This window comes from Carcharodon carcharias, chromosome 15, assembly GCF_017639515.1.
Source record: "Carcharodon carcharias isolate sCarCar2 chromosome 15, sCarCar2.pri, whole genome shotgun sequence".
Classification (NCBI taxonomy): domain Eukaryota; kingdom Metazoa; phylum Chordata; class Chondrichthyes; order Lamniformes; family Lamnidae; genus Carcharodon; species Carcharodon carcharias.
This window is the reverse complement of record NC_054481.1, coordinates 114976753-115000075: the sequence shown is the minus strand read 5'-3', so window position 1 is coordinate 115000075 and position 23323 is coordinate 114976753. Positions and strand designations below refer to the sequence as shown.

The 23323-nt window shown below is 44.7% G+C and overlaps 1 protein-coding gene across 1 annotated transcript in view; it reads right to left on the bottom strand.

The window, feature by feature from the left end:
• camta1a (calmodulin binding transcription activator 1a) overlaps window positions 1-23323 on the bottom strand; it is a 1037373-nt gene that overhangs the window by 440341 nt on the left and 573709 nt on the right. Inside the window, exon 4 of the mRNA XM_041206569.1 lies at window positions 21265-21400. Coding sequence (XP_041062503.1) covers window positions 21265-21400 — 136 coding nt within the window. The remainder of the gene's footprint in view (window positions 1-21264; window positions 21401-23323) is intronic.

The window sequence follows — 23323 nt, the reverse complement described above, 5'->3', positions numbered from 1 at the left end:
TGAAATACTCAGCATTAAAAATACAAGACCATAGGAGCAAACTGTACAGTGGACTGCTTCTCCCCTGTCCAATGTGACCCTCTCCTCTCCTGAAGGCACTGACTCATGTTGGGATGTACTTTGACAGATCATTCTTAAAGTATGAACCAAGCCAATGAGTTATCAGAGAGCTATGTGATTATAGGACAAGCATTACAGCCCAAGTCCAACCCCAATCTTATCTAACATCTAATGAGGTCAAACTTGCAGGTGAGGTCAAAGGAGGGCAGTCATGATTGTTCTCCTCCCTGGGTAGGAGTTGCCCAAGCCAATGATAGGACCCCTGCCAATGCCTCTTAATGTTGTCATCGGTGAAACCAAAATTCATTTAGGTATTACATAGTAATTACACAACAGAAACAGGCCATTCAGCCCGACAGGTGCATGCTGCTGTTCATGCTCCACACGAGCCTTCTCTCATCTTATCTGATCCAAGCCTATCAACATATCCTTCCATCTCTTCCATCCTAATATGCTTATCTAGCTTTTGTTTAAATACATCCATGCTATTCACCTCAACCCTTCCATGTGATAGTGAGTTCCACATTCTGACCACTCTCTTGATAAAGAGGTTTCTCCTGAATTCCCAGCAGGATTTATTAGAGGCTATCTTATTTTTATGGTTCTAATCTCCCCCATACATTTTTCATTTGATATGAAAGTGCAGCCACTAAAATGTTACGGTTATCATTTTTTAGGAGGACGATTGAAGAATCAAACTCAAACCAGCAACAAAAGAGGAAATGGCCTTTACATAGGTAAAGGGAACTGAAAACACACTGTCATGTACAAGGTCAGCAAAAATTTAGCCTTTGATCCTTAGCTGAGCTCCAGTTGAAAATATACCAGCTTAATTGCAGCTTCTGCACATTGGTTGCACAAAACTTTTGAAAAACTTCTTTAGATTGCAGGCCCAACATTGCAATGAGAGCACTCCTACTTTTAAGCATAAGGTGACCTTACAGGTTTGTACTATTGAAAACACTTCCATTTATACAGAGGCTGAAACATCCCAAGGCACCTTAAAGAGGGAAATGGGTGGAAAATAACCAGCACAATGAAATTAATAGGGCAGGTTGACCAAAGGAATGCTAGAAGAGGTCAGTGCTGGGGAGAGAGGGAAGAAGAAAGGACTTGGGCCAGAGAATTCTATAGCAAAGTGGGAACCAAAGTTGGAGTTGGTGTGGGGGGCTTAAAGAATTTCAGAGGTGTGGTGCATGGTTGGAGGAAGGGTGGAGCAATGTCATCTATTTGATGATGAAGGCAAGGATTTTGAAGTCAATTTACTGGCGGGGGGGGGGGGGCGGATTTAGCCATTAAAGGGTGTAAACCATTGAGCTGGTGGGTTTGCAGGGTAGGAAATGAGAAAAGGGGCTCTGGCTTACCACAAGATTCACTCCTGTACCATTAATGATAAGCAAAGGAAGAAATAACTTGCATTTATAAAGTTCCTTTTATTATCTCAGGGTGTCCCAAAGTGTTCCCAGCCCATGAAATACTTGTGAAATGCTGTTACTGTTGTAACGTAGGGAACACTAAGTATGCAACACTAGGCACTGTCAGGAATGTCTACTGGTGAGGGCACAGCATGGCACACTGGGTATGAACATCCATTGATGATTGATATCCAAATGGGCAATTCCCCTTTAACCAAAACCAGCTACCTATGAAGGTTCCTAAAGTTAATAATATCTTGGCAAGACCTTTATGTTTTTCCTGAATCTTTATGCAGCCTGAGCTGCTTCGTCCTTTATGCTCAGCACCCAATTACATTTTTTTTAAAATTGAGTCAGTGCAAGGCCACATTTCATAAAAATAAATGAGTTTATATTGATTCCTGTTATTCACTATTGAACAAATAAGTTAATATTTCTCAGAAAGTCTGATCCGATTCTTTAAATGTTGTTTATTTTAATAAATATTGGAAACTATTTTGCATCATGGTGGAAATTTACTCTAGAGGGTGAAATAATTGAAGGCTGGGCTCCTTAAATCATCAGATTTCAAACTGGGACCACGTCAGCTCTTACCACCTGTCATCAGACTTTTTTATTCCTGTGGATTCGTTGCGTACTCACACAGACACACTCACTCCCGTACACATACACACTCACACTAGTACATACACACACTCACACACACATCCAAACTGATTCACGTCTGGTCTCACACATACACACACACACACACACACACATACACACACACATACACACATACTCAGGCACACTTGCTTACGTGCATACCCTCACGCGTATCTGGTCATACAAATACACTCACGCACAATCGCTCTCATACTAACACATATTCACTTACACATACATTTCTGCACATATTCACAGGCTCGGATACAATACATACACACTCACAAGAATACACTTACAAATGTCATGCAAACATGCTCATGCATATACATTCATACACTCATGTTCTCATGCAATTACACACGTGCACAAACGTATTATGCTCTTCAGTACAGCTCTGACCCCATGTCATTCCAGGAGAGCTGGACAGGAGACCACTGCACAAAGTATGAACAGAAGACAGAATCTGCACAGAAGATGGAAGCATTATGCCAGCCACTGAACAATTTTGTAGAATACTTTATAATTAGAAAAGCAAAACAGCAGTGTCCAGGGGCATTAAACAACTCTTGAGTCTACCTGTGCCAAGTGGGTGAAAACACATTGCGTTCAGCATCTAGAAAACTCATCTTTAATATTTTACAAATATATAAATACTATTTTCCCCTGGCACCAGTTACAGTTCTCAGTGTCGAAGACTTCTTACACTCTAGGGCCTCAAGTCTCCGCATATTTAATTTTAATTTTTTGAACTAACAGAAGCTGCAAAGCCCTAGAGATCTTGGGAACACAGAAACATTTATGAAATACAGAAACATATGTGACATGATGATGGGAAATATTATTTCTTATCTTTTTGTTAAAGAGGGACAGATTTTGCAGGCACCTCACTGGTGCACACTAATACATGTGGAAAGACACAACGTCCCTCCAATGCTATTTACTCTTTAACTACTGAACAACCTTCTGCAGGTTTCAACGTACACAGCCCTTTTTAAAGAATCAGCTGGCGAGGAGAAATGAGATGCTATGCATTTCCGGCATCTGGCACTGGATACGATAAATTAATCAGAGATTATTTGCCTTCTGTTGTGAAGCCTCCCCAATAAATGTTGGAAGTAGATTGGACAAAAATCCACAGGCTACAATCTGTTTGGTTTTGATAGAATGAGGAAGATGGCGAGTTGATGACCCAGCAGTCAGACCTGTGAAATAGGCTGAAATTGTACATTGCTCATTGCCTGTCACCAGAGAGCATTTGATTACTGAGACAAAAACAACTTGCATTTATATAGCATCTTTAACCTAGCAAAACATCCCAAGACACTGTGCAACGTCATTAAACAAAATTGGGGGTCGAACCACGTAAAGAGATATTTGAACAATTGGGTAGGTTTTAAAGATAGTTTTAATGGAAGAGAGGCAAGAAGTTTTGGGAGTACATTCCAGAGCTTAGGCCCTTAGGAGCACCCATGGTAGACTAACAAATACCATGGATGGACAAAAGGCAGGAATTGGATGAATGCAAAGATCGCAGAGAGTTGTAGGGCTGGAGGAGGTCAAAGAGAAAGAGGGATAAGGCCATGGAGGGATCTGAAAACAAGATAGGAAATTTAAAATTGATGTGTTGCCGGAACATGAGCCAATGTAGATCAGCAAGTAAAGGGGTGATGGGTGAACCTGACGGTGCGAATAAGGATATGGAAGCAGAGCTTTGCATGAGTTGTAGTTTACAGAGGGTGGAAAGGGGAAGGAAATGAAAATTAAGCCACTAGTGTTGGTGATTGAAGGCTGACTTTGACTGGAGCTGGGTTAGCTGAATATATTCAGAATAGTGTTAAAATTTGGAAGTGTTGTCAGATTGCATATCAACATGTTATAACGGAAATACATCCATTTGCTTAAGCTGTGCATTTTTCATTTTGCCAGTAAATATAGTTTATATGTAAATCATGGAGCTGGGAACCTCAACAGACTGAGATTGCGGTGGCTTTGAGACTAAAAGCAAGCAATTGCTCAGGATTCTTAGATTTATTGCACTTTTGATACTGAGAGTTAACGTCAATTGTTATTGTTAGAAAAACAAAAGGTAGCTACAGCTCCCCTGGTGGCTCAGCTGGGAAACAGTTTGGCCAAAGAGGAAGTGACCCATAAGGAAAAATTTCCCATGGACTTTGGGATCCTGGCATCAGGACTAAATGGGAATCCTGAGCCTGAATTTTCTGACAGTGAGATCAGTGGAGTAATCTTCCTGGAGGCAGCCTAATTGGCTGCCTCTGAGCTTGCTGTCCTGTTAAGAATTGCAGGTAGACTCTCGATGCTGCTGGCCTAATTAGAGGGCCGGCAGCTCTGGAGCCTCCAAGCTCCACTGAGAAAGGTGGATGCTGCTAAGGCAAGTCAGGAAGCACAAGGTTGTCTCAACATGGAGGCATGTCGGCCCACTGGCCTCCATATCAAATTTCAAGTAATCAGCATCTTGACTAGTAGATGAATCGGCCTAGAGGGTAAACCCCTTCGCTGGATCAGTCTAGACCATGAATACATCCTTTCATTGATTCAGCCCCGTCTTTGTGGCATGGAGGCTCCAACTCGAATGGCCTCTGGACTGCCACAGGCAAGCCACCTTCATTGAGCTGGCAGTCTGTGTAAATGGCTGGAGCTGGTGGGAATACTTTGGGGAGCTGTCCAAATGTGGTTCCCTGCAATTTTCCCAGCCTCCACCATGTTCAAGCCCTCTACCAAGGGGTTGGCAAAATTCAGCCCATACTATCCAAAAGAGTTCCATCACTGGTCAATGCTGACTTCATAGAATCATAAAGTCATAAAGTAATAGAGCACAGAAGGAGGCCACTTAACCCATCGTTCCAATGCTGGCTCTTTAGTAGAGCAAACAATTAATTCCATACCTCTGCTCTTTTCCATAGCTCTGTAATTTTTTCTTTTCAAGTATTGATCCAATTCTCTTTTGAAAGTTACTATTAAGTCGGTTTCCACCATCCTTTCAGGCAATGCAATTCAGATCATCACAACTCACAGTGTAAAAAATGTTTCTGCTGGTTCTTTTGCCAATCACCTTCTGGTTACTTAAACACCAGAAACTGAGTTTCCCTTTATTTACTCTATCAAACTGATTCATGATTTTGAACACCTCTATCAAAGTTTTTTTAACCTCCTCTTCCCTAAGGGGAACAATCCCAGCTTTTGCAGTCCCTTTGTATAACTGAAGCCCCTCATCCTGGCTATCCTTTAAAATTGTGCCATTTAGTTAGTAGTGTCCCTCCTCATTCTTCCTATCAAACTGTATCTCTCGATACTTCTTTGCATTAAATCTGCCATGCATTTACCCATTTTACTAGTCTGTCTGTGTCTTCCTGAACGCTGTTACTATCCTTATTGTTTACTACATTTTCAAGTTTCATATTGTCTGCGAACTTTGATATTATTTCCTTTATACCTAAGTCCAGGTCATTAATATATATCAAAAAAAGCAATGGTTCTACTTCCAATGTCTGGGGAACACTGGTGTATACTTCCTTCCAGAAAAATAACCATTCACCGTTACTCTCTGCTTTCTCTCTCAGCCAATTTTGATGGGTACTGTTCCTGTTCCTTTCATAGCTGATCTGAGCCACTGCAGAGGAAAAGGAATGCTACAACTGCTCTTGCCTCTCCCTGGGATGGCGAAGGAGGAGGAAAATTCTAACAGGAGTTCTATTTCTGATCTCTATCCAGTGATCCCGTGGAAAGTGGATAAAGGATCAGGTCAGGATTGGGTTCAGATTTGATGTCCTAAGCTGCTAAAAAGCCTACCAATACTATCTGCCTGGGATCACATGATGAATTTGAGCAAGATACCAGAAGGTTGTCAGAGAAACTGTACCCCAGCGTGAGTCAGGACCTTCAGTGGCTCCTGGCCTTGCAACACCTCTATTTTAAAATTCTCATCATTTCAAATTCCTCCACATCCTAGTCCCCTTTCTATCTCTGTATAGCCTTCTTCAGCCCCTGTATCACTCCAAGATCATTGCCTTCCTCCAATTCTGGCCACTTGAGCATGCCCTATTTTAATAGCTCCACCATTGACAGCCACGCCTTCAGTTACCTAGGCCCTGAGCTCTGAAATTCTCTCGCTAAACCCTCCATCCCTCTCCCTCTCTCTCCTCCTTTAAGATGCTTCTTAAAACCTACATTTGACTAAACCAAATCTCCTTATGCAAAAGTGTTAAATTTGTTAATGCTTCTGTGAAGCACCTTGAGATGTTTTACTATGTTAAGGCCACTATACAAATGTATACAATTTTTTTAATTACTGCTGCTGCACCACTGATTACTATTTTCTCCCAGTGCTCTGCTGGGCAGGATTGGTTCCTCATTGGGTTACAGTTCCATGGGCACCCAAGGAGTCCTTCTGAACATGGAATGTGTGTTCAGAGGGCTTACAGTATGAGGACAGGTTGCGTGGCCCAGGCTTGAAACTCACTTGACTATAAAAGGCTGAAGGTGATCCAGTTGACGTGTTTAAGATGATTAAAGGAGTTGATAGGGCCAATAGCTAGAAACAATTTTCTCTGGTGGGGTAGCCCAGGACAGGAGGGTATAACCTTAAAATTAGAGCCAGGCCATTCAGGGCTGATGTTAGGGAGCACTTCTTTACACAAAAAGGTAGTGAAAATCTGGAACTCCCTCCCCATAAAGGTTACTGAGACATGGGGTCAACTGAAAATTTTAAAACTGGGATGGATAAATCTTTATTAGTTAAGGTTGTTATGGGTTATGGACCAAGGCGTTAAGATATGGATCAGCCATGATCTAATTGAATGGCGAAGCAGGTTCGAGGAGCTAAATGACATCCTCCTATTCCTGAGTGTTTGACTCATATCAGAACCATCCCTGTTCTTACCTGACATATGTAGCAGGGGGTCCATGAATGATAAGCAAGAGAAGGAGCCCTAGGCCAATTTCCTTCTTTAGTTCACTCTGGAGGGCATTGATCATTTCTGGGATAAGGGTCCAGGCAACTCCAAGCACCTTATAAAAGTTTTATTTTATTCCTTTGCAGGATGTGGGTTTCGCTGGTTGGGCCAGCATTTACCGCCCATCCCTAGTTGCCCTTGAGAAGGTGGTGGTGAGCTGCCTTCTTGAACCGTTGCAGTCCATGAGTGATATAGGTACACCTACAGTGCTGTTAGGAAGGGAGTTCCAAGATTTTGACCCAGGATTTTGACACAGCGACAGTGAAGGAATGGCGATATATTTCCAAGTCAGGACGGTGAGTGGCTTTGAGGGGAATTTCCAGGTGGTGGTGTTCCCATCTATCTCCTGCCCTTGTCCTTCTGATTGGTAATGGTCGTGAGTTTGGAAGGTGCTGTCAAAGGAGCCTTGGTGAATTCCTGCAATGCATCTTGTAGGTGTTACACACTGCTGCTACTGTACATCAGTGGTAGAGAGAGTGAACGATTGTGGATGTGGTGCCAATCAGGTGGGCTGCTTTGTCCTGGATGGTGTCAAGCTTCTTGAGTGTTGTGGGAGCTGCATTCATCCAGGCAAATGGGGACTATTCCATCACGCTCCTGGCTTATACCTGGTAGATGGTGGGCAGGCTTTGGGGAGTCAGAGGTGAGTTACTTGTCACAGGATTCCTACCTTCTGACCTGCTCTTGCAGTCACAGGATTTAGATGGCTAGTCCAGTTCAGTTTCTGGTCAATGGTAACTTCCCGGATGTTAATAGTGGGGGATTCAGTGATGGTAATGCCATTGAACGTTAAGAGGATAAAGTGCTTATCATTTGTGTGCGAGTCTGAACTATGAATGTTATTTGACCTTAGGATCATCGCAGCCTTTCCTGATTCTGCCCCTGTCTGACATCCACGTACATTTTCTATTTATTTTATTCTTTTGCAGGATGTGGATATCACTAGCTAGGCCAGTGTTTGTTCCCTATACCTAGCTGCCCTTGAAAAGGTGGTGGTGAGGCGCCTTCTGTGGGAGAATTTTCCCCATGTTGGGCGGGCCGTGCGGGAGCAGGCACGGGCGATTGGGACCGCGTCGCCATTTTACGCAGGTGGGCCAATTAAGGCCCGCCCAGCATGTTTGCTGGCTCCCAGGGATGGCAGGAGTGGGCGGATCGGCAATCGTCACCGGGTCCAATTGCGACCAGTGGCCTGTTTAAAGGCTAATTTGCAGCCGCTCCAAGGCTGCTTTACACGGCCAGAGGTCGGGGCCAAGGCACATCCAGGCTGGTCATGCGAGAGGGTAGGGTGGGTGGTCCATGTGTGTCCAGGTTTTCTGACGAGTGCCTTGCTACCCTCCTTGAGGAGGTGGCAGCATGGTGGGAGGTGCTCGTCCCCCAGGATGGGAGGAGGAGGGCACCCCACTTGACCAAACATGCTTGGGAGGAGGTAGCGGAGGTTGTGAGCTCCCATGACGTGGTGCGGCGCTCATGGATCCAGTGCCGTAAGCAGTTCAATGACCTGCTGTGCACAGGAAGGGTGAGTAGCATGTCAGCATCCTTCACTTCACCCATCATGTAAGCTTTTCTCCCCCTGGTGCCCCACCCATGTCTGTCTGGTCTGAATGCAATGAGTCATTGATGGCATGTGTCCTTAGCTGGGAGGGCCAGCAGATATTCCCTATGCGTTGGTCAGCCGGAGAAGGCGGTAATGGGATGGGTTCTGCACTTGCAGCATGTGGTGGACTGAGACCCACATGACTGTGGTGGGGGCAACCTGAAGGATCTGCGCAGTGCTCGAACTCCAGGACATTTCGAAGTCGGGGCGTTGAAATGGCGGGAGGGGGTCTTCAAGGTGGCGTGGAACAGGTCGAGCTGCTGCCCTCTGCGATCCACGCCATTGCACCTCCTTGCTAAGGCAGGTTAAACTGTGTGCTTACAAGTGTGATGAAGGCAGCATGTGGCCAAGGGGAGGGTGGTGGGAAGGACACATCTGGTATATTTGAGCAAGTGTTTGGCAGCAGCGTGGTAAGGATGGATTGGACCCCTGCAATGGCCACCTGGGCTTAGGGTAGGCCGGCCACGAGGAGAATCATGGTACAAGTATCACTTATCAATGCTCTTTTCTCATTTCCAGAAGAATTCTCACAACACTGCCGAGCAGGTGATGATTGGCGGTGGGCCAGTCCAGGCAGTGCTGCTTAGCCGCTTCAAGCAGGAGGCCCTCGACCTGGAGAGGCGCCATGCACCCAGGTCCACCAGAGCCGGAAAGTCTGGGGTTCCATGGGCAAGTATGTGTGGCCAGCACTCACGTCACCAGTGGTCTCCCAGAAGCCATGGCAGTGCTGATTGTTGAGTGAGTGACATTACCAACACGGTTTGCCCATTGTGTGTGGAATGATGAGCGCATGATGATCCGGGGGACAGGCATGTACATTGACATTTTCTGCATGCTAACTGATTGAAATTCCTTACTCTTCCTTTCAGTATCAGCGGCGCAGGGTCAGGAGCAAGTGCAGCAGGGGCCCTCTCTGACACCTGAGGGCCATGAAGTGTCAACATCACCAATGTCACACCATCTCTGCCAGGCAGGCACCTGCGCAGATACTGGCACCTCAGTGGGCATCAGATCTTCGGCTAGTGTCCCGGGCACAGTGGTGAGGGCATTTCACAGTCACTGGAGGAGCTGGCGGAGACAGAGAGTGCCCATGGCGCCAGCAGTCAGAGGACTGCAGGAGCCCAGGCGCATGCTCAGTCCATGGCTGATGATGCGCCTCTGGAGTCCTCCATGATGCAGCCAACTCATGGGTGTGCGGGACCATCTGGTGGAGATACATGAGACTGTGCTTGGCTTGGTGCCAATGATGGAGGAGTCTACGTGGACAGTAACCAATGCATTGAGCCTCAAGGATGAATGCCAAGCTTCCTCCATGAAGCGAGTGGCGACTCTCATGGAGAGGCAGCTCCAGGGACAGGATCAGGGGTTCCTGGGGTTGCGCTCGGACCTGCAATCCCTCACAGCGGCATTGACATCAAGTGGTCAGTGCCCATGTAGGCGGTGGTTTGGGCACCTGGTCTCCCACCTCGGTGCCCATCCATCTACGGTGAGCAGGGAAAGCCAACAGACCTCATGTCAGCGGAGCAGCTGCCGGTCATCTCTGGGGGTGCCTCTAAGGGCGCTCCGGATGAGGGCAGCAGCTCCTCCGCCCCTCTGCCAGTAACCGCGGCACCCATTGAGGCTGCGATGACTGGGGAGATGCCAGCTGCGGAGCTGGCAGCTACCTCCCAGGCAGGGCAAGCACAGGCTCCACGGGCCAGAGGACATCCACCAAGGTCATCGAGGCCAACAGGGCAGCAGAAAGAGCAGGCTGTCTTAGATGCCAGTGCCAGCGAGGGGGCACCACAAAGGCTTAGCACCCGCAAATGTAAAATTAAGGCACCTTAGGCACACCCCGAGTTCATCAATGGCAGTTTTTTGTTGGCCCCCCTATAGGCAGGATTTTCCTGTCTGCGAGTGGTGGGGGGGGGGGGGGGTACCTGCTCGCCGATGCATAAAATGACACGCGGTGATGTTGGGTGGAACTCCCAACGTCCACCATGTCTCATTTAAAGTTTCAGGTAGGCGGGGGCGCAGCAACATCAGCTGTGTGCCCGCCGACCTGTCAATGGCCAACTGAAGCCATTGACAGAGTCATTGAAGTAATTAATGGACCTGCCCATCCAACCTTAAGGTTGGCGGGCAGGCCAGGAGCCCTGGTGGGCTTCAGAGAAAGCATGAAACCTCATCCAAGGGCGGGATCAGTTATGGACTTGTCACAACTCATTTGACAGTGTGACATGAGGGGTCATGTCAGGGACTTTTTTTTCTATTTTTAATTTTTTTTATTGTAGAGCCGAACTCCCTGAGGCAGCACTTAGTTTCAGGGAGATGAGTCGCTCTTTCGTGCGCATGTGTGAAAGAGCACGCTCTCGGATTTCGGGATGCCCCCCGGCCTGCAGAGGGAGCGCATAGCGCTTCCATGTGGACGTCATGCTGGGCGGGCCTTAATTGGCCCGCTCACGTAAAATGGCAGCGGGGCTCCAATCGGGGGTGCTGATCGGAGGCGCGCCAGCACTTCAACTTCCCCCCACAACAGGGGGAAAATCCTGCCCTATGAGTTCCTTCTGATTGTGTTTGCAGTGCGACACCATTTTATTTGTGTTATGTTAAGAGAATTTTGTTAAATTAAGATTGTTTAGCATGGCTCGGGGTGCCTCTTTTCTTGGGCAGGTGGATGGATTCCTGAGATGTTATGAGTAATTTATGTGTCATTGACATTTATTGACTGGGCCCATCGTCAATGCTCCTATCCTGACAGATTTGGCACTAATGTCTCCAGTATGGAGGCTGCAGCCCAGGCTTGTGTTGGAGGTCCATTTGTGCTGTGCTGGCTGAAGGTTCCTTGGATTAGAGCATCCCGGGTGTCCCTGCCTCCCTGGAGTATGCCTGGGTCAGCGTCTGCCCCCTCAGCATTTCCATGTGTGCGCTCATCCTTGGACTCATTGCTGGACTGATCGTATTCAGCCGCAGCCACTCCGTCTACACCTTCTTCGTCCACTGTGTCCCCCCTTTGCAGCGCAAGATTGTGCAGAGCGCAGCATGCAACCACCATCAGGGATACTCGATCTGGGGGGTACTGGAGTGTGCCCCCAGAACAGTCCAGGCATCAGAAGCGCAATTTGAGAAGACCAACAGCTCTCTCCACCACAGCCCTAGTGGAGGCATGGCTTTTTTTGTACCACTGCTCAACTTCTGTTCTTGGGTGGCAGGCAGATGTCATGAGCCACCTTCTGAGGGGATAGTCATCCAGTAGCCATCCATCTAGCTGGGCTGGAGCACTGAAGAGCCCCGGAACTTGTGAGTGTCTGAGGATGTAAGCATTGCAGGAGCTGCCTGGGTACCTTGCACAGACTTGTAGAATCTGCATCCTGTGGTCACACACTATCTGCACTTTCATGGAGTGGAGGCCCTTCCTGTTGACGAAGGCACCAGGCTCACCTGCTGGCGCCTTGATGGCCACATGTGTGCAGTCGATTGCACCCTGGACAAGGGGAAAGCCAGCAATGGCCGCAAAGCCTCTGGCTCGCTGTGTCTGGCTGGCCTCATCCCAGCGGTAGTGGATGAAGGTCAATGCATGCTTGAACAGAGCGTTTGTGACCTCCTTGACACAAGTGTGGACAGCTGATTGGGAGACTCCGCAAAGATCACCCATCGACCCCTAGAAAGAGCCAGAGGCATTGAAGTTGAGGGCAGCTCATTGAGTGCATTTTGAACTTTTCCAGCTCATACAGGAAAATTTCACTAAGTTTGGAACACTAACCTTTAAATCTGTAGAGTCCATGGAGCCTTAAGCTCCTGCCCATGGATGAGCTTTATATAAATTTCTGCTAGTCGTCTGCCTGTTGCGCCCATGCTGAAGATTGCACGGGTGCCGCAAAATCCCAGTCAATTCGAGCCTGAAGGGCCTTAAGTGGCCTGTTAATTAATGGCAGGCACGCAACGGACATTGTTGCGCACCCGCCCACCGATGTGGGTACGATGATGTCAGGACGTGCACCCGATGTCACTGCACATCATTTTACATGTTAGCATGCGGGTCCCGCCCCCGCACGCCGACGGAAAAATTCTGCCCCTGGAACCACTGCGGTCCAGCACACACTACTGCCACTAGTGTGCATTGGTGATGAAGGGAATAAATGTTTAAGATGGGGTTGGGGTGTCAATCAAGGGGGCTGCCTTGCCCTAGATGGTGTCCTGCTTCTTGAGTGTTGTTGGAGCTACACTTATTCAGGCAAGTGGAGCGTGTTTCATCACACTCCTGACTTCCGAAGCGTGTTCCATCACACTCCAGACTTCTAATGTGTAGACAGGCATTGGGGAGTCAGGAGGTGAGTTACTTGCTGCAAAATTCCCAGCCTCTGACCTGCTCTTGTAGTCACAGTATTTATATGGTTGGTTCAGTTTAGTTTTAGGTTAATGGTAACCTCAAGGATGTTGATACTGGGGAATTCAGTGATGGTAATGCCATTCATTGAATGTCAAGGGGAGATGATTACAGTTTCTCTAATTGGAGATGGTCATTGCCTGCTTTTATGTGGCGCAAATGTTACTTGGTACTTATCAGCCCAAGCCTGGATATTGTCGAGGTCTTGCTGCACTTTGACATGGTGCTTCAGTATCTGAGCAGTTGTGAATGGTGCTGAACATTGTACAATCATCAGCAAACATCTCCCTTTCTGACCTTATGATGGAAGGAAAGTCAGTGATGCAGCAGTTGAAGATGGTTGAGCCTATGACACCACCCTGAGGGACTCACTGTGATGTCCTGGGACTGAGATGATTGACTTCCAACAACCACAACCATCTTCATTTTTGCTAAGAATAGCTCCAACCAGTGGAGAGTTTCCCCCCTAATTTCTATTGACTTCAGTTTTGCTATGGCTGTTTTCCCTGGTTTAATGTAGAGAGGGACTGGTGATGTCTTGCACTATGGGTTTGTGGTGATGCCCTGCACTATGTAATTTGTGGTCTAATGTTTTCCTAAAGGTCTTGGCATAGGTTGTTAAGAGAAAAGAAACAGAAGTTAATAGTGGTGTGCTACAAAATCTAGGTGTAATGACCCTGATACAAAGGCATAGTAATTCAGATCTGCGCTGCGTTGCTCTCAGCAATGACATGAGGCTTCCTTATTACAGCACAGGGCTTGCTAAAGGAACAAAGTATTTACATATGTTTCCCTCAGGAAGGATTCTCAAAGAGTTTGCACCAAATTTAATAATGCTCGGAGTCCCTGAGCAACAGAGAATCCTCACAGATTTTAACAGCACAGATACACATTAATCATTCTGTCCCATGATGAGCCTGCCGCTTTCACTGCATTTCAATTTTAAGAAGCTACAGAAAACAATCGATTTGGAGAGGCTGTGTTGAAATAAACAAACTACAGCTTTTAATAAGCAGGACATTCATAATCGTTGAAATAATGCAAACAAGCTATTGAGAAGTTGTTATCACACTGGTATTTTATGTAACATTGATAGAAATCTTTTGTCTGACAGCTAACTGGAGTTGCAGAGCCCAGTCTGTGCTACAAACTCAAAGCTCAAGGATCCCCAACTTCCCACATTTTTTACTGTGACTGGCTCAGCTAATGATGGACAGATTTTACGTGGGAACGGAATGGGGGACTGCGAACTTGGGTTTTCCTCCTGCAAGTTGGGATGGTGATGGTTGACCATAATTGGCCTCAGCACCTTTGGATAAGGAATTGGGGGTGGTGAGAAGGCAATTGTGTTCATCTGCAATCTATCGTAAGAAGAAAAGCCAATCTAGGCTCAAACTTGAGAAATGATGATTCACATGATGCACCAGAGACCGTCAGCAGCCACATAAGTGTACCCCAGCTAGAGTCGGCAGGCAGGACTTTTGTTTTGGGGTCAGGAACTAGATGTCAGGACCATTTCTGGGTCCTGACCCTGCATTGCATATGCGCCTGAGGCACAATGCGATTTTTGAACAGCTGAACAATTAGTGGCCAGGGTACATGCACACAGTCCATTAGGGGGCCAACCAGTCCTGAGAGATCAGTAGCCCCACCGGCAGAGTGGGACCTGCAGATGTAGCTAAGACAGAGGGTGCCTCATGTAGGTGTACCCCAGCTGAAAACAGCATCTCACAGAATCACAACATGGTTACGGAACAGAAAGTGGCCTTTTGGCCCATCGAGTCCACACTGGCTCTCCGCAAAATCAATTTGGTTAGTCCCACTCCCTCTTATTTCCCCTGTAGCCTTGCAAACTTTTTTCCTTAAGGTATTTATCTAATTCCCTTTAGAAAAGCATGATCGATTCAGCTTACACCACACATTTAGGTAGTGCAATCCAGAATGTAACCACCCACTGTGTAAAAATGTTTATCCTCATGTCATTTTCCAATCACTTCATAATGACAATGATGAAAAGATAAAGAGCCTTTGGTCCATCCAGTCTACTCCACCCAAAACCATGTGATTGCCTGGGATAGGCGAAAAAAAGAGACAAACCCAGGTCAATTTTGTGGTGAAATGCCTTTCCATCTGATCCTGATGATCAAAACTAGTACAGGAGATCACTCTGGCTCAGAATTCCCTGCAGTACATACTATTTATAGGAGGCGCTGTCTGTCCCAACCAAGAACAAATCCAGTTCGAAGTGGTGACTGAGCCTTCCTACTTCTGCACAAGCCATGATTCTCCACCCAGTTAACATGATCGGCAGAGAAATTGCAGACTGACGAGCATAGAAAAATAGCCATTGAACATAGAAAGGAATTGGGGAAGGAACACAAAGTATTTACATTTTGAAGTATGATAGGAAAAACTGTAAGAATTTTCCATACCTGGAAAATGGATTATAAGTAACAGCGGGATTAGAACGGATTCAGTTTCCATTACTCTGGTTATTGTTTTGGAGAAAATGGATTACGGAATGAAGCTAACAGAAACTGTGCATGTACCAAGAAAATGCTTTTTGCTAAGCAGTAGCCAGACAATAAACATGGGGTATATAATCAGAACAGATTAGAAATGCATTCTGTATCATTTGAATGAACACTCATGACTGTTATAAATATAGCCTACTTCTGATAATTCACAGCACTAAATATATTAATTAAACAACATAGAATGGTAATATTTTTTGTATTCATTCATGGGATGTAGGTAAGTGAACATTTATTGCCCACCCCTAATTGCTCAAGAAGATGTTGCTGAGCCACCTTCTTGAATTTCTGCAGTCTGCGTGGTGTAGTCACACTCACAGTGATGTTAGGTAGGGAGCTCCAGGATTGTGACCCTTAATTAATTATTTGAATTAAGAGAACATGCATGTACTCAGTTATAGTCACCATCTCATGTAGAGGTACCACCATTAGAGTCATAGAAGTGTAAGAGAACAAGCTAAATTCTTCATTCAACATGATTCTCATACAACTGTTTAATAAGGCCATACCAAATTCCACAGCACTAATTTAACACCTGCGATAAAAAGGCAGAGATGACTTGGTACGACTCTGTTAAATGTTTGTTAGAGAGCAGCACTGATCTAGCACATCACCTAAACTGATAGCCCTGCTCTACAGGAGTTTATTTCTTCTAACTGTGCTCTTTCCTGTTGTATTAGATATGCTCCGTGACTAACAGTGTTAGAAATGTAAACGGTTCATGAGCAAAAAAGAATGTAAAATCTGGTTTCTGTTTTAATTAATTATTTTTCTGAGTGTTTCAATCTCCAACAGACTGGAAGATTAAATAAAGCAGCAATGAGACTGAGAGGCAAGAAAAGGAAAATAATCACAATGGGACATAAATGACTTGTTTCACCTTCTATTCAATTGAATGTTACTTCACAGAAGGAGGCCATTTGGTCCATTGTGCCTCTGGTGGCTCTTTGAAAGAGGGTCCAATTAGTCCTACTCCCCTTGTCTTTCCCTGCAATATTTCCCCTTCAGGTACTTATCCAATTCCTTTTGCAAGTTACTACAGAATCTTCTTCCGCCACCCGTTCAGGCAGTGCATTCTAGATCACACAACCTGTTGTCTAAAAAAATTCTCCTCATATCCCCTCTGGTTCTTTGGCCAATCTATGTCCTCTGGTTGCTGATGTTGTTGCCGCTGGAAACTCTATCAAAATCCCTCATGGTTTTGAACCTCTTTAAATGTCCCCTTAACCTTCTCTGCTCTAAGGACAGGTGAAAGGATGGCCTTTTAAAGTTTGGTTCTCAGCAGCAGATTGACAATCTCATCTTGAATTTCAGTGCTGAGGGCAGGAACCTTGCTCACCAGAGGGTTACTTAATTTTTTTTGCATTAAATTTGAAAATGCTAAATATTCACACTGTCCCCCAAAAGCAGGCTGCACAAGCCAGGATTCTGATATCTTGCAAAGTCCCATGCTGTTCCAGATCAAAAAATAATGTAATTTGAAAAAAAGGAACTTAAAAGTCACCCCTTGAGCATCATGTATTACATGCCGTTATTTTAAGGCTTTACTCATCTAAAATGTCTCTCCTCTGGAGGAGTATGCTACATGGCTGGTTTCACATTTAGCAAGTTTAAAAGAGGCATTTGCACTTGTAGCCAGTCATCAAAAGAGAATTTAAATAATTCTTTTAAAGGAACTCATCAGCCTTGCCAAGTAAAGCTTAATGCAACCCACTTTTCTATTTGATAATGCCATTCAAGATGAGGGGTGCAGCTTTTAGATGTCAATTGGAGTTCCCCTAGTGGCCCTGTTTGGAACTGCATTAAGAAGTGTAGAACTGAGGGACAGGAAGGTCCAATGTTCAATCCCTGGTCCATTCCAGCTTAACTGATCTGAGCTTGGGTGCAGGTATGGATGCTGCAATTGGCTTCAGTTGCCTCTGCATTAGCAAAAGGAAACATTAAACAATGACTCTTGTTGGAAAGTGTATGCTGTGGATGTTGCTCACAGAGCATGATTGGGCTTGGCTCTGATGCCCCCCACCCCCCCCCCGGATGGAATAGTTTATGAATACTCATGGCACTGACTTGCACATGAAGAATGGTTTGTTGGGATGAGCTGCTGGAGGGAGGTTAGCATCCACAAAGTTGTAACCCTGTACACATTTGGACAAATTGAGTCCAGGTTAGGTTTGCCAACTGTGATTAAATGTATTCCTGGAGGTTTCATCACATAGCTTTCCCCCATGCTCCAGCCTTCAGTCAGCCAACACGTCCATCCTTGTGACGCAATCCCTTCCTAAGCCATTTGGAAATTAAAATGGTTCATTATCCGATTGGATGATGCTTGGCTGTCAATCAAACAGCCTATATTTCCCATTTTCTCTATCTGGTAAAGACAATTGTTCAAAGAAAATTGAAACAAAAAATATATTTTTAATGTCCCTATGGTTTTTCTCCAGGAGTGCACACAGCAGTGTCCTGGAAATTGATCTACAATTCTTGGAGACTCCGGTCCAATCCTGGAGGGATGGCAACCCTAATCCAAGTACATTTTTCTGCCATGTACTGAATTTAAGCACAAGAGGTCATATGCGTAAATTAAGAACAATGAAATAAAATAGGAAATGGAGGAGGAACCTTTTTTGCTAAAAGGGTGGTAAGTATGTGGAACAGACTACCAGCATGAGTAATGGGATAAGAAACTGAAATTGGTTTCATGTAGGAAGTAAGACAAGTTCTTGTTAACAAAAGACATTCAGGGTTGTTGGAATTGCATACACCACCTATTCCCTAGGCACCTGTTCCCATAGCCATGGCTCCTCCACTGCCTGTTACCAAAGCCATGGCTCCAACAATCTTGGCTTCAATGCCAGATTCCTGCACTCTGTTCTTTCAGTGCCAACTTCTACAGTGTCCATAGGGATAAGACAGAGACAGACGATGATTTGATGGTAAAATGGGCTAAGTGATGGATTTTATGTTGGTGTAAAGTACCTAGCACAACATGATGCTGTGCCCTGCACCAGGCAGTGTATTTCCTGGTTGAGGGAATAGGGGAGTATTTGCTGGCTTTCTCTTTAAATGTCACACATGTACTTACCAGCTCACAGTGGATTCACTGCCCGTGCAAATCTAATAAACATATTGTCAATTATTAATAAAATGACAAGTAACAGGATTTTTCATTACACTGCTCAAATGTGTTTTCAAATACATTCCCACAAGCAGTTTTCTCTATTATGCTATTATATAATTAACATGACAGCAGAATAAACTTTGAACTTCTTTTTTAAACTGAAGATGCCTGTGGCTATTCTGTTATAAGTGACTGGGTGTCACTTGCTGCTGACATTCTGCATTCATAGATTTAGCCCATTTCGCCAATTGCACTGATGTTTTCTAACCGTACCATTAACAGTCATAATATCACATGCTTGAAAGCAGGTAACAAGTGGTTCAATCGGGAAGTGTCACTGCCTGTCTTGAAGCAGCTGACCCTCACTGGGATCCCAAGTCCAGGGCACCAACAATCCTCTTGGTATCTGCCCCAAGAGGCTCACCTTCAAGTATGAGTGTAGGAAATCTGTCAGTGGGTCAGAGTGTGCAACTGTGACACATATCACAATCAAGCCCAATTCTGCCCTCACCCAATCACAGACCCTCTCTAACTGGGGTAACTGGATCATGACTAGGAGATGGAACACTGCCTGATTTTCTCTGCTTTAGCCCACAGAGGCAGGATTCAAGTGTAGCACACCTATTGTGCTGGTTCTGATCAACTATTTCAGTGCAAGCTGGGGTTCGCATTTATGACTTTCCATCTGGCTTAATACAACACAGCAATTACCCACTGAGAAATCTGGGGTGCAAAAAGTCTTCTTTTGACCTTTGAACTTACACCCACCAACATGTCCTTTTCTGTGCAGTCAGAGTCAGGTAATGAACAAAGAAGTTCTTTACAAAAATCTAATGGATTCCATGTAATACTGTTGCCTCACCATGTAGAAAAGATCCAACTGCAGCTCACTCAGTTGGCAAGTGTTTTATTCTCAACCTCATGGTAAAAAAAAATTTGGACAGGGAACACAGTTCCACCAAGAAATGTAGCACTTGAAGACTTAGTGCATTTGAGTGGAAGACTAGTGGTTTGGGCTCTGTATTCTACCCAACTCCTAACCTGAGCCATGAGATATTGTTTATATTCTTTTGCAGGATGTGGGCATCATTGGCTAGGCAATCATTTGTTGCCCACCCCTACTTGCCCTTGAGGAGATGGCAGTGAGCCACCTTCTTGAACCGCTGCAGTCCATATTTTGCAGATACACCCACAGTGCTGTCAGAAAGGAAGTTCCAGGATTTTAACCCGGTGTCAGTGAAAGAATGGCAATATAGTTCCAATTCAGAATGCTATGTGGCTTTGAGGGGAACTTGCATGTGGTGGTGTTCCCATGTATTTGCTGCCTTTGTCCTTCTAGGTGGTAGAGGTTACGTGTTTGGAAAGTGCTGTGGAAGGAGCCTTGGGGAATTTCCTTGGGAGGAAACCTAGAAAACCCTGATATTTTATTTTTATCTATTGCCCCTAAATGCTTGGTGGGTATTGAGAGTCAACTACGTTGTGTGGGACCAGAGTCACAGGTAGGCCAGATTGGATAGGGACAGCAGATTCCCTATCCTAAAGGAGGTTAGCAAATCAGTTGAGTCTTTAGGATATTCCAGCAACTTCCATGATAATTTTTTCCCAGTGCCAACCCATAAGTTCAGATTTATTGAATTCAATTTCACAATTTGCCACAGCGGGGTTTGAACTCATGACCTGCACAGTGCTAGTCCAGTGTACCAAAAACACTACGCTCCTATAACAATTGGGATGACGCCACAGACTGCCCAACAAACAAACCAAAGGGTTGTTGGCAGGGGTCAGGGGAGGCGGCAGCTTTCAGTCCTTTCAGCAACAAAGTTCAAGAAATAGGAAGGCCATTTAATTGGTAAAAGTACAGAAAGAGAGAAAAGGATGAACAGTGTCGATGGGCTAATATTTGTACCTTTCCTCATGACTGTTCACCCCTGCTCCACCACTGTATTATGTCTTTGGAATTCACTCCCTAAATCACTTTACCTTGACATCTCTCTTCAAGGATTTCTTATAAAATCAAATACACCTTGGATAACTTTTGGTCAGATGATGTTTCACCCCTGCTTCCTATCCTATTCCCACAACCACTCCCATTGAATGAGACACTGCATTATGCAAAGGGTGTGATGAAAATATGAGCTGCTATTGTCCTTTAGGAGTTTGGCAGGAAGGCTGAGATCAGATTACCAGCTTGTTCTCTCAACTCAGAATAGTGGGATTTATGGAAGTCTCAGCGAAGGGAAGGGGAGAAAAAAAAACAGTTTTGATAAAAGTCATTTTTATTACATTATAAGCAGGCTCTAAGATTTGAAACAGCATCAAGGGGCTTGAGTTTCAAGTGTTCTGTCAACTCAGTAATTCTTAAAATTGTTTTTTTGAGTAACTGTGGTAATGACAAGTAAAACTGTGAGGTTTGTCACCAATCAGACTAGTGAGGAGTTGTCACAGCACGGCCCCTCTTCCAATATTCCTTTAAATCAGTCGCAGGGTTGATTTTCTCAGCAGGAATTTAATGGGAAAAGTACAAAAGAGACTCGAGAGTGTTACTGCAGCCCTTACCTCCACACCCTGCACCTTCAACTTCATGTGATCCTCCCGTGTAGTTTTCCCATCTTTCCGTTTCTTCCAGCAGTAGCCATCCTTTCTGTATTTCACCTTCTTCCTGTTGTATAGGATCATGGAGCCATTCTGGGGCCTGCAATATTTCAAGGAGGAAACAGGGTTGGAAATGGGGATATAGGACCCGAATAAAACAGTTATAGAGGCACTTCTCCCCATTCGAAAACAAACCTGTCACGCTTCAGTCTTTAGGACTGACGCTGATTTTACATTTAGAGAATTATCCATTTTCATGTTCATTACACCTTCTCTCCCCAACCTTACTGCCTTCAGTACATTTATTCCTACTCACAATGGTGCCAGAGTCTTCAGGTGTCTCTCCTAAGTGCTCATTCTTCATGACTGAAAGGCCCAAATTTTATGAATGGACTTTATGGAGGAGATTCATAAGTGATGCACTATTTCCTGATACAGCCCTTGAACATCTGTCTGGATCATTCTCTTCCCTCTCTCTGGAATGCTGATGCCAACTGTAGCTCCGCTAGTGCTTCCCAGACTAAGGCTAACTAACACCGGAGACTGGGAATTGAATCTGGGATGTTCTTGCGCTGGGTAGCTCATTACCATATCTTTATCCTGAGTCTGATGCATTTCGCTCTTAAAACAAAATATAATTCTTCTTCTTTAATTGTCTCTATGTCATCACCAATCTAATTCCCAACAATTCCACCATATTTCCACACTACATTGACCCACTAATGTGGGGTAATTAGCTAGACTTTAGCTCATCCAAACTCTACTGTCCATATCCTAACTCACACCAATCATCCCTGTGATCGCTGACCTATAATGACTCCCACTCCATTAATGCCTTAATTTTAAAATTTGCATCATTGTTTTCAAACAAAGATGCCTTTCTACCTATGTAATCTCTGGCAGCCATATAAAGTTTTGAGGCTCTGTGCTCCTCTAATTCTGGCCTCTTAAACATCCCCAATTTTAATTGCTCCACTATTGGTAGTCATGCCATTAGCTGTCAAAGCACTAAGTTCTGGAATTCCTTCGAAAACCTCTTTGCCTCCCTCTCCACCTTTAAGATGCTCCTTGAAACCAATCTCTTTGACCAAGCTCTTGTTCATCTGTCCTAATGTCTCTTTATGTGGCTTGGTTTCAAATTTGGTTTGTTAATTGCTCCTATGAAGCACCTTGGGATGCTTTCCTGTATTAGAGGCACTGTACAAACGCACGTTATTGTTGTTAAACAGACGTACTACTCTGCATTCTGCCTTTTTGTGTCCATCTTTTCTAGTAATTTTCTAACTCAATTACTGTTTCTGTTGCAAAAGTTAAACTGATATTTTGATATCTGTATCCTGCTCACAGACAGGGATCAATGAGCTCAATGAGCTTTCCAACACAACTGGATGACAGGTGTCTTCTCGATTATCAGAATAATGCTAATGAATCACTTATTGCTTTAGTCTAAGGGAAACAAAAGTTATGTTTAGCATATTAACTATTCTTCATTGAAGTACTTTCTTTGCAAACAAATGAATCAGAAAACATGGGCTGTCAAGTTGCTATAATAATCTGAAACGGTATTTTGGTTTCAGCAAATGCTTCAGTAAGAGTGGGAACTTGTACTTTATGGGCTGATTAAGTTTGTTCCTATATAAATTTATACTTTGCAATAAAGTTGATTAAGTATTTTAGCCTGAACTATATGGTCTGTTAGCATGGTCTTCTACAGATGACCGAACATTGAGGACTGTATAGTACATATACCTGCAGTACAAGAGGCATTTGGTAACCCTGACACAATATGTCCAACCACTTCAGATATAAGGTTATGTTTTGTATTCAAAGTTTGGCACAGACTGCCAATGGAAACTGCCTCTTATGATGAACATGAAATGGAAGAAGACCAAATTGTAACAACCATCACCCCTACATACAAAAAGATAACTTTGACCAGGTTAGTTTTTCAACAAAGCCCTTCCTCAATCTTTCTTCTTATAAAAGACAAAGAATCAGAACACTGTCTAACAAAGGGTTAAAG